Here is an 11,800-nt window from a genome sequence, read left to right as displayed (position 1 = left end):
AAAACACGAGCAAATACTATCTAATGCGATAATTCGTCAAATAACTCATCAAAATTGTCTACAATTCATACAAGCGCTGCAAAACCATCCGCCTCCAGTTTCGAGAGAGGCGCCGACGGTGTCCAGGCCTGTTATAGAGGGCGCCATGCTGCAAACAAATTAAAATTACCCATGTTTTTAGACTTTTCAACACTAAAAGAGATCAAAGATCTAATGAATGAGCACGTTTTAAACTAATTAGCATAAGATAGTAGAGTCGGGAAGATGGGACACCTTTAACACATAATATCCAAATAGCCTGATCGTGTTTTAAACAATTAACAACGGTCTGTGGAAGTCGTGAAGATACAGTTTTATAATTCATTAAATGTTCATTGTTTACTACCAAATGAAAAGAGAAAACAAAATGAAAAGCTGTCCCATCTACGAGCTGTCCCATCTACCCCCACCCTGCTATATTAATTAATCCTTTTACTACAACGGTCGACTGGGCTCGATCAAAAACAAATCTGAAGTAACCAACAAAACGGGTTCTAGTCGCCATTGGTGACTGTGGAGCAGAAGGCAGAATGTATTTATAAATGTATTATAACTAATGAAACCTATGACGTATGAGGATTGAGTGATTGGTAAAGAATATGTGTAAAAACGCTTTGTACAACTCCTGTACCATGTGATTACTGTAAATTTACAATAGTTAACGCTGTCATCGCTTAAAAACGTTTTCGTGAATTTTGACAAACTGTAATCACGCAGTAATTAGGTAATGTTAGAAGTTAATATTAATCATATAATGTTGAATTAAAAATAATGTTTCAATTACGATTAATAATAATACGGTATAAGAGTAGTGCATTTACTCGTCCCCACTTAAATGCTAATAGTTTGATTCAGTCGAATCGTTCTGTGGATACAACACGTGCCGTCGTTCCCCGCCAAAAAAACAGACAGTGTTTCCGCTATGTAAAGTGCATGAGGAAAGTAATCGTTAATTAATCGCTCATCGTGCGGTTTTAAATCTGAAAATTGAGTCTAAAAATTATAAATATATATTATGATTTGTTTTCAATCAAGAAAATACTAGAATTAAGATATAAGTGCGGAAAAAGTCACGAAAAAAACAACAACAAGAACAACTGTTCGACGAATAAACAGGAAAAGAGTGATGCCGAACCAAATATCAGTTTAAACGCAACGTGGAAAATAACAAAAAAACAGGAGATCAAAATCTAGTTAGTAAGCACGTCTTAAACTAATTAGTATAGTAATAATTAACACTTTTACTACAACTCATGATTTTACGTGCTTTACAAACCGACTTCCAGCTAACACGTTTTAACCTCACAACCCTACATTTTTATAAAATCGACGCCACTTCTGTTATATGTCAAATAAACCTATTGGAGAGAATTTTGAAGGCTTATTAAAATCAGACCAGTGCAATACAATTGATTTGTAACTAAAAAAAACACTGATTTGACAAAGAATACTTTACACTGTTTAAAAGTTTTTGTATATTAGCTTATTGCCCAATTTTTACTCAACTGCACACCTACATTAGTATTGTGGATACTATAACAAATAATGAAGCATTGTGTGAAATGCAGTTCTATGCACTATATCTGTCCCGTCTACATTCATAAAAGTTGGCATAGGTGTAAATTCAGCAATCGGCCGGCGCCGTGGCAAAGTGGTTCACGCACCTACCTGTAATCCAGAGGTAATAGATTCAAGGCACCCCACTGCTACCATTATGGGTCCATGTGTCCAGCCCTTGAGCAAGTCACTTAACAACAATTGCTTCAACCTAGTGGTCTATAATGGGTTGTCCAAATTATCAGACACCCATAAAAAAAGGGATAAAAAACACAAAAAAGATAATCACCCACAGACTCCCACCTTTAAATTTAAAAAAAGTTAAATTTATTTTTTTGTAAAATTAGAACCCCTCCTCCTAAAAATAGTAAAGAAGTTATATTATTGTAGTTTAAAACTAATCTTACACGTTCCTGCCATGTGAGTTATTATTTATGTCAGTCAGGGTATGTTTTTATCGAGCACGGTATGTTTTATACGCATCCATTTTCTAAGCAAAAACTTGCCCACCCCCTTTTTTTAAATTCCTGGATACACCCCTGACCAGCAGTCAAGTGAAAGTAAGTGCTTCCTGTATTAAAAACATTTAATGGGGAAGCCACACATACTTGTAAACATCCAATTAAGTTTAATAAATTTTTCGAAACACATTTATAGTAAGTTTAGTACTGTCTAATATTAAAAAAAATCTCTTATATTCTGTAGTTTAATTCACAAGTAACATAGCTTTTTCAATTAAAAAGAAAATCTCCTTATTATATATTGAAGTAACATATGTGTAGCTGAACTTTGTACAAAATGTGATAAAGTTTATTATTGAACTTTATTAACCACAGTTAACACAGCTGATGGCGCCAAATCTGAATAAAACAAGAAAAACTTAGAAACTGAGTGCAATCTATTAATATAAACAACTTACCAAGACTTTCAAGGGACATGTTCATTTCTTCCTCAGTAAAACGTTTCTTTGGGAATGCTGTTATTAACATGAAAGGAGTAACATCCCCATCTTTCCGGTTTAATTCAATGTATAACTTTACAGCAGACAATTGTTCTTTTGCCGAGAATTTTTCCACAAGAGTACCTCCATTAGGTAGACGTATCTTAACAAATTGGCAACAATGTTATTTCAGCTGCGTAGATTTTAAATAAAGTTAAAAGTAAAAACTTTATTTTGTGTTTCATAAAAAAATTCTTAACACAAGTTTGTCACAAATTTTTAACACAAATTACCTGTAACCTTGCGTGAGTGTGTTCCTTTTTGATAGAAGTTACAGAAGTAGCAGCAGTGGCTGTATTTGATGCAGACACACCAGGTGATGCTTGCATTCTTTCCTGTTTCTCCTTTTCTTCTCGAGCTAGCTTTTCAGCACGATCCATCGCAATTTGCTCCTTTACTCGCTGTCGTGCAATCATGTCTTCTCTTTTCTCTCTTTTTCTTGCTTCGGCTTGTTTTTGTGCTTCTTTCCATTGTATGCTATGATACATATGTTACATAGTACATACAATTTTACAAACTATACCTTTAAGGGCCTCAACGGAATCAAATATAATAGAAAACCAATGTTTAATAGACAAACTACTGAAAATGACATTAATTTAAATGCAAATATAAAAAAATAAAACACGGACTCTGCTTTAATTTTGCTGATATCTTGACCACTTTTCCGACGCTGAATTTCAGCTTCAATTTGTCGTTTCTTCTCTTCAGCTTCAGACTCCTGCCTACGCTGCTTTATTTTCTCTTGAATTCTAATCAGAAGTGAGTAAAATAAGTTAACACCATATAAAATCAAAACATTCAATTTACATAAGTAATACTTCACTGTACAGATTATGGATCGCCAACAATTATCAATCTATGACTTGAGACAAAGTAGCAGTTTAGATAGAACAGTTATTTGAAATTAACATAGAAAAGAAGCTTCTGTTGTTATAAAAATATAAAACATTAAGATTACTGTTTCAATCTTTCCTCCCTTTCTTCTTCTGTTAAAACTGGTTTAGCTTCAGCAACATCTCCTTGACTTGAGGGCTGTGTGTCCAAGGAAGTACCTGGGTTTGTTAAAATTTATTAGTTTATAAAACAAGAATGTTGCAGCCATCTGTAGGGAAAAGGGGTTATACATTTTATACTGTAAATATTAATAAAACAGTTTGTTTAAAACGTTGATGAAAAAAACTATGGATCTCATAAGTCTTAATTAAAATAATGCCTAAAATACAAGTCCTTTACAACAGACAAATTTTACAGTGGATTAATACAAACTATATGCCAACCAGTGCAGCCACTAGTTAAACTGTGTTTTTTCAATGTCACTTGAAATTTCGTTAAAATCAAAATATTATATTGTCTATGATGCTGATTATTATTACTTGACTCGTTTTCTGATGTAAGAGTGCGGCCCTGAGGAGGTTGATACGGTTCATCGATGTCAGGATCTTCATTATGCTCCAACAACCACTCCATTGCTGCTTGAACTCCACGATCTCCCATTTTTAACCAAGCCTTTTCCCTGGAATATGTTATTGTACGGAATACGGATGAGTTATAGGTAAAATAAGAAAATTGTGATTATGTAAAAAAGGTGGCATTTTGTTTTTTTGCGAACGAAAGCGTGGAAGATTGGTAATAATATACCTGTACAAATTCTGATCTCCACATGTTTCTTATGTCTCCTTAATACCAGCTGTACAATTTTGTACAGTTGGTATTTATAATAAAACAAGCTGTGTCAAAATATTCTTCACACAGGCCATCATGAATAAAACTAATGTTAAATTATTTTCTTAGGTAATGGAATGTGTATTTCTATGTTACAGATTTAGCAATTGGTCAGAGGTTGGGGGTTTTATTTGCAGAAACACAGTACCACAAAAAAGCAAACAAGAAGTAAAAAACAAAGCAGGTTTCGTTGTTTTGTGTCACCGCATTTATACACACGTTACAACTCCTGTACTTTCACCACAAAAATTGCCCCCGACCCCCCCGTAAGGTTTATTGTTAAAACATTTACACAAAACATTTTCTAAGCATGTTACTTACGCTCTGTTTCGTAAGAAACCCATTTCCACAAGTGTTTCGACTCCTGACATTGTTTATATTGGTCAGATATGTTAAAAAACACCTACTTGTATTTTTCTCACGGCCTTTGGGGGCTTGCAAAACAAAACATACGTACATATGGTAGATAAAATTCCCTAAAGCGCAAATAACCTATCTACATAGAAACAACACTTTTATTGTTTTAAGAGAAAATTAAGTCATGGCGAAGGGAAGTTATATATTCGTAGTAACTACAAAGAAGACATTACAGAGGTTTCTATATAAGGCTTTTAATATTACCATTGCTATTGTTTATATTATAATCTATTAAAAACGACCGTGTGCCTTTTGTAGATTTTTGTACATAATACGTGTGACTGTGAGGAATTTTCCATTGTTTAATAATTGACGTGGCCGTAAGTCCGATTGACTTAAAACTTTATCTTTTCTTGTTGTGTCGGTTTTAGATAAATTATACAATAGCTGTTAAATAATTAAGCACCTAAGTTAAATAAAGGTATAACTACTATGTTGCAAGACTTTCTAAATGAGTTCAACATGGGGGCCAGACGGCCCAATACCTTCAGTAATGGCTACAGATGTTACTCCAGCAGCTTTGGGGCACTGTCTGATCAAAAAAGTAAAGATATACAAAAAGGGGGTAAGATTATTATGCCGCCTTCAGCTCTTGATCAACTGAGTCGGTTAAATATCTCTTATCCAATGTTGTTTAAGCTTACCAACTCACCCAAGGGTAGATCAACTCATTGTGGTGTGCTCGAGTTTGTTGCAGAAGAGGGAGTCATTTATCTTCCTTATTGGATGATGCAGAACTTACTCCTTGGAGAAGGAGATCTTGTTCAGCTGGAAAATTGCACTTTACCAGTCGCCACATACGCTCGCTTTCAACCACAATCCACTGACTTTCATGATATTTCCAATCCAAAAGCTGTACTGGAAAATGCACTTCGTAACTTTGCTTGTTTGACTAAATCGGACATGATTGCAATCCAGTACAATAGTCGACAGTATGAACTTTGTGTGCAGGAGGTTCGGCCCCAGAATGCTGTTTGCATCATTGAGTGTGATATCAGTTTGGAGTTTGATGCTCCCGTTGGTTATGAGCCACCAGTACCAAAGCCAAAACAGGTGGAGTCTGATATGATAGTTGGGACACCAGATATGAAAAAAGCAATAGAGGAGTACATGAAAGAGACAAGTGGCTTCTCTGCATTTGAAGGAACTGGGAATCGCTTGGATGGGAAGAAGAAAAGGACGAGGCAGAAGAAAGTTGAGATTGATGTGAGCAACATCGAACGTGGTGTTCCAAATTATAAGTGGAAGTTTGGACAATTGACTTTTATTCGTAATAATGAACCAAAAAAGCAAACAGCTGACACTGATACGTCAAATGATTTTGCAGTCTTTAGTGGCACCGGACAAAAGATAAGAAAAAAGAAAAGCAAAAACAATTAAATATTTTAAATATATATGTACTGAATAAATCCTGAAAGTTCTATAATTTATATATTCACCCTTCTGCATGTATGGAATAAACAGTAGGTGTGCAATCTACACACTTAACCATGTTAACATGGGTATATTAAGGTTAAAAACAACGTACTTTAATGTATCTAAATACATAGCGGTTAGTTAGTTTCCAATTCATTTTTAAATGTACAAATTCTGTGTTTTGTTGCAATATTGCCTATATGTTTGTGTTTCAACAGTTGCTTATATCTTATGGCTGGTTCTAAGTGGTTATCTTCATAGTTTGTTAACTCTCTTAGTTTCCTAAAATTGACATAATGTCACAGTTTTATTTACAAATACTCTGGATTCTTATTTCCTGTATTAAAATTTACAGGTTACCATACTTGTCTTCAAGTTTTTTACTGTCATTGTAGAACACCAGTATTAAGGGTAGATTTAACATGCAAATATAGTTACCTGCCCACCATGCCTGCACTGAGAAGCAAGACTGAGATCAACTTGATTCGTTTGCTTGCCCGATGCGAAGTAAAAGCTGCTGAGAATGTGAAAGGTGACTGGAGGTTGGAACAGGTACAGTTAATATTGTTAAAAAAATTATTTATCTAAATTGCTTCAATAGATTAATGTGTCATGTTTTGTTTTATTGTTGCAGTATGTGGAGTGCCTGGAAACTTACCTGGAAGATCTACAAAAGGAAACACAAAGGTAAAAATATGCAATTCTATGTCTAATGCACACCATACAGCTTGTTTTACTAATGCTAAAATGCTTTAAAACTGACTTTCTTGTTCCTCAAATAAAGAAAACCAAGTGAAGAAACGTTAAAAGAATACAGCAAAAAAATTGCTTTTCTGAAGGATTTTCTGAGCACCAAGACCTTAGTAAGATATAAATTGCAGCGATTAAATTTTAGAAATAACTTTATACAATACCTGATTCCACTTGCGTTTAGTCTACTGCTGCAGAAAAAGCATTCGCCAACCAAATGCTGATTCCATCGGACAAACAAACAATACCAAGTCTTGTAGCTTCTCCAACTGGTAAATATTATGTTCATGTAGTTGTTAATTACCCACAAGCATGTCTGTTCTCTGTTGTACAATTATAAGTGCCATTGTTGACAATTTGTTATAAAAATATCTTGAAATATAAACTGTATCGCTGTAATATATAACAGGGTGGGGGAAGATGGAACACCTTTAGCCCAGAATACCCAAATATCCTGATCATGTTTTAAAAATTAACAATGGTCTATGGGAGTCGTAAGGATACGATTTGATAAATATTTTTAAACAAATTTCCACCCTACTATGTTCTTTATCCTGTTTTTGTAAAACAGGTAAACAGATCAAGCAAAATGCAGCAATTCAATATCGATCTCAAATGAAGAAAGAACTCTTCAGCAAGGTAATATGTGGTGATGTTAGTGTGTAAGATTCATAAGGAGTGATATAAATTAATAAGATGACAAACATACTTCTAAACTGCGACTAAACATGACTAGACAAACTTACTTCTAAACTAAGACTGAACACTTTCCAAGTATAAAGGTTGGCTGTGTGTTTTAGCTAATATCAAAAACTTACATTAAAGAATATATATTACTAAACAAACCATGCCATTTCAGAGTGATGATAGTACAAATTCAGATCAGAACAACCTTCGAAAGAGAAAGTAAGATATTGAAGCTTCAAAGTAGTTTTCCTAATATTGTAACTAAATATTTAATGGGATGGGGGAAGACGGGACACCTTTAATAACGTTCCATGGGAGTGGTAAGGATACGGTTTTATAATTCTTTGAGCGTTCTTTGTTTACTTTTAAATAATATGGGAAAATAGAATGAAAAGGTGTCCCATCTTTCCTCACCCCACTATATATACTGGTTCTACAGTTCCCCAAAAGTTAAATAAAATCTTGCAAGTAACTTGACTTTTCCTAGGATAAGAAATGTAGATGAAGAGTTGGAACATCATGAGCAGGTTCATGAAAACATAGCAGAAGAAATAATTTCACTCACAAGGAACCTACGGCATAACATTACTGTGTCAGGAAACATCATTAGAGAAGATACAAAGGTATTTGCCATGTGTGACAGGTGTCTGTTATATAATATCACTGTTTGTTGCTCAAGTGATTTTGTAATTTTGGAACAAAAGTTATAATTAAAGTTTGGAGCAATATTTTGTTTTAAATAAGCAAAACCTAATTTTTTAATAAAAAGACATCGCCTTAAAAGCTTAAATTTTTCATTAATTCAGAACACGTTAGCAAACGTTGGATTAGCTGGAGTAAATATAAAAACATTATAAAAACACAACGTTGGATTAGCTGGAGTTAATATAAAAGGTTGAACAAATATACATAAGCAATGTTTTTTTCCACAGGTCATGCAACAATCGGCAAAGAATGCTGACTCTAATATTAGTCAACTACAACACGAGTCCAGTCGTCTGGAAGCTCACTTGCGCAAGGGCACCAACTGGTGGCTGTGGATATCACTCGCAATTGTTTGCGCCACTTTCTTTACGATGATCGTTTTTATTCGTTTCTTCCCAAAACCTAGATGAATGCTGGTGTAAGAGGAAGCGATGGATGTTCATCTTTGTTTGTACAGTGAAGGTTTTTACAAAATGCAATTCAAGCTCTGGTTTTGTGCAATAAAACTTCTCTATTTAGTTACAAATTCTCTTTGCGTGGATCTATGTTTTGTATTGGTTTATTTGGTTATCTGATATTGGTGGGTTCGCTATGACGAATAAAATGTGAAAGAAGATGAACTAAGTGTTTTGTATTATACAATCCTGCCTGGGACCCCAGTGCATTCTTTGCGACTGTTTTTTTTTTCAACTCACACGCGTTATTATTTGTTTTTCAACACCATCCGGTGTACTGGCTCTTTGATCCTGGTGTTGTTTATGTTTTTCTTCTGGACGTGGGAAGTTTTCAAACTGCCGAGTTTGCTGAAATCCGAATTTCCTGCTGTTGTTGTGGGTTGTAACACGGGTCGCTTTCTGCGTGGAGAGTTATTATGTCTCATGTCGATTTCTTGTCTTTGATGCCACAGCCGATCGGCAATGAATAGACAGCAACTATGCGACCAAAGTGAGAGTGCAAATCACTCCAGCATTTTGCCCGAATGACAGGCACGGATGATGAATTGTAAAACCATCTCGCGAGAGATATTTTTCAGCTTTAAGACCATTCGTCATCCACAAACGACGCAATGAACAATGGTTAGCTTTTAGTTTCCGTTCAAGATTGAAAGCACCCCTAAGGTATAAAGTAAGTGCTTTGTCGTCAGTTCGATTGAAACAACAACTATAACCTAACGTCGTTTTGGGTCGTGATTAATACCACTGTGTTATGCAAACCGACATATTCACTACGACAGTTACGAAACCTACCAACAATGTCGCCTTGTTCGTTTACATAGGTCACCCTTTCCTACAATTGACGTAGAAGCAAGCACGGGACATGGGTCGTGGGTTCTGTGGCAGGAATCCAGTGTCATTCGTGACTGACTTTCTACTAAATCGTGGGAAAATCCGTTCGCGGTTTATTGTTGTGGTACATTATGCTACAGACAAAGACCACAGAAGAGCGTTGATTTTTTAAAGTGGTCAGAATTCCAGCACCCAAATGGAAGATTTTCAGAATGGGCTTCGATGTTTTAAAGCCAGCTAAAATATACGTCAGAAAGTTTGCCATTCTTCGCCGCTATTGTACATTAGTAATTCACCATGCAACCGCAGCAGCAAGCAAGACGTCACTAGGGCACTTACAAGCATCATAACCCTTCCATAGCGTGAACTGCACATGTCAAGTGAAAGGTCCACGCCAATCATAGCACGCGACCCAAGTCGCAACCCGTGACGTCACAATTGCTAGTTCGCGCGCCGTCTTTTGTCGCTCGTCGTCTCCTAATGTATTCCAAAACCACATAATCGGTTTCAATATTACGTCAACGTCGGCGGACTACAATACGCAGCATTTGTTCCAAGTGAGTCGGGATCTTCTCATTCATCCACCGTGCTTCCCATTACGGCATTTCCATACCTTGAACGTGCTTGTTTAACTGAATACCTTGGGGTCAATTTTCCAACTATATTTCAGCTCTATTGTCTATCCATTATGGCACCTGGTCGATCCGTACGTCCCGGTGTTCACATGCTGTTACGCGCTCATTATTGAGGATATACTTAATCCTCGGCAGACGTACGTTACAGTCGACGCAAGGCGTCTACAATTGGCGTGAATTAATAACGAGATCTCAAGTTCGTGACGATTTAGGCTTACATAAGCTTCGGAAACATGGTTTTTAGATCAAAAACGTGACCATCCGGTGTAACCCGTTCAACCGCTAGTGTTTGTCTCGACAACCAAATGTAGACATGATTATAGGCTTCTTACGTCTTCACAGACAAAAATATTTTTAACACAAATAAAATGTCTACAACGGGGACATCTGGCGGCGATGATTAACATGATTAATAAAACACATGTAGCGCTTTGGCGCTCTGATATCGCCCTTTCAGAAAGGCAGTGTACGAGTCATTTCTCTGATTGGTATACACAAAGTAAATTCATCGTTACGATCACAAACTGCCGTAAAAAACAAATATTATATACAGTCATTTTCAGCACATGCTTCTCCAAAGCTATCATGACTCAAGTTTTACAACCAAATGTACGAAGAGACCAAATAACGCGAGTTACTTGTAAAACATACAAATTACACATAATCTCACACTGAGCATTCTATTACAACATTGACACTGAAAAGTTCATTTGTATTAAGCAAATAGTCAAATCGACTCCCTTAAGCTACCAATGGTTTTCAATTGTGTTCTGAAATTAGCAACACGAAATTCAAACGCCGTCATTCAACTGTTTAAACAAAGGCGAAAAATGCCCGGCGAATGTAAAAATGGCGAAGAAAAAATATTAACCTCATAAAGTCTGTTCCGCCAAGACGTTTGTAGGATATTTAATGGGGTCGCAAAAAGCCAAGACTGTCTGTTCGACCAGCGGGGCTCCGGGAGCAGTGCCTATAGATCGAATAATGTTCGCCGGAATAGTTTTGTATGGATATTATTTTTCGATAAAGTTTTGAATTTGCAGTTTATAGTCTCTTTTCGCAAATGTTATACTAACTATAGTCACAAACTTATAAACTGAGACTCACGGTCAGAGCTATATAGGTAGATAACTGTTTAGACTTGAAAAGCGAAGGAATTTAGACGACCGACAACAGACTATTGTCCTATCAGAGCAATGCAGTTAAGCTCGCTTATAATTTGTTTTATTTGATCGATGTCAGAGCGTAGGTTGACTCGCAATTTATACGAGTTACTTTAGCAAATAGATTGAGGCTATTAATCCTGTATATTAAAATTATGCACTTAATGGATCCAACAGTCGCTTTTATCAAGTACGCTGTCATATTCAAGGTAGGGTTCACGAGTTAGGGTAGACAGAACAGACAGGACATACATGACTAATATTTTTTTCTAAAGTGAGTTCGGTGCATGGTTGGTTAACTGGCGATATACTTTTTGGCTTGTTTTGAAAGGTTCCTAAATAGCATATTTTATACTTCATGTATAAATTCCGTTGACCCAAATGAGTACCAAGGGTGCTTCCCAAGTCTGCTATGCGGTT

General features: G+C 35.9%; 3 protein-coding genes across 3 annotated transcripts; 2 read left to right on the top strand and 1 right to left on the bottom strand.

Annotated features, from left to right (window-relative positions):
• Window positions 1–2,201: 2,201 nt before the first annotated feature.
• Window positions 2,202–4,818, bottom strand: LOC100179475 (UBX domain-containing protein 1). Its single transcript, XM_002121963.4, has 7 exons — window positions 4,643–4,818; window positions 3,973–4,112; window positions 3,558–3,651; window positions 3,229–3,348; window positions 2,830–3,073; window positions 2,516–2,699; window positions 2,202–2,456 (listed from the first exon to the last, which is right to left on the bottom strand). The coding sequence occupies exons 1-7, from the start codon at window positions 4,690–4,692 to the stop codon at window positions 2,410–2,412; spliced, it is 879 nt and encodes a 292-aa protein (XP_002121999.1). The 5' UTR covers window positions 4,693–4,818; the 3' UTR covers window positions 2,202–2,409.
• A 295-nt stretch (window positions 4,819–5,113) lies between these two features.
• Window positions 5,114–6,519, top strand: LOC100177140 (ubiquitin recognition factor in ER-associated degradation protein 1-like). Its single transcript, XM_002122213.5, has one exon. It carries the CDS (start codon window positions 5,171–5,173, stop codon window positions 6,116–6,118), a length of 948 nt encoding a protein of 315 aa, XP_002122249.1. The 5' UTR covers window positions 5,114–5,170; the 3' UTR covers window positions 6,119–6,519.
• Window positions 6,516–8,916, top strand: LOC100177138 (vesicle transport protein USE1-like). Its single transcript, XM_002122286.4, has 8 exons — window positions 6,516–6,706; window positions 6,789–6,841; window positions 6,939–7,017; window positions 7,089–7,176; window positions 7,476–7,543; window positions 7,764–7,810; window positions 8,079–8,214; window positions 8,524–8,916. The coding sequence occupies exons 1-8, from the start codon at window positions 6,602–6,604 to the stop codon at window positions 8,704–8,706; spliced, it is 759 nt and encodes a 252-aa protein (XP_002122322.1). The 5' UTR covers window positions 6,516–6,601; the 3' UTR covers window positions 8,707–8,916.
• The last annotated feature ends 2,884 nt before the right edge of the window (window positions 8,917–11,800 follow it).

Source organism: Ciona intestinalis, chromosome 2 (genome assembly GCF_000224145.3).
Source record: "Ciona intestinalis chromosome 2, KH, whole genome shotgun sequence".
Lineage (NCBI taxonomy): Eukaryota > Metazoa > Chordata > Ascidiacea > Phlebobranchia > Cionidae > Ciona > Ciona intestinalis.
Note: the sequence above shows the minus strand (reverse complement) of the source record. Positions and strands in the feature narration are given on the sequence as shown.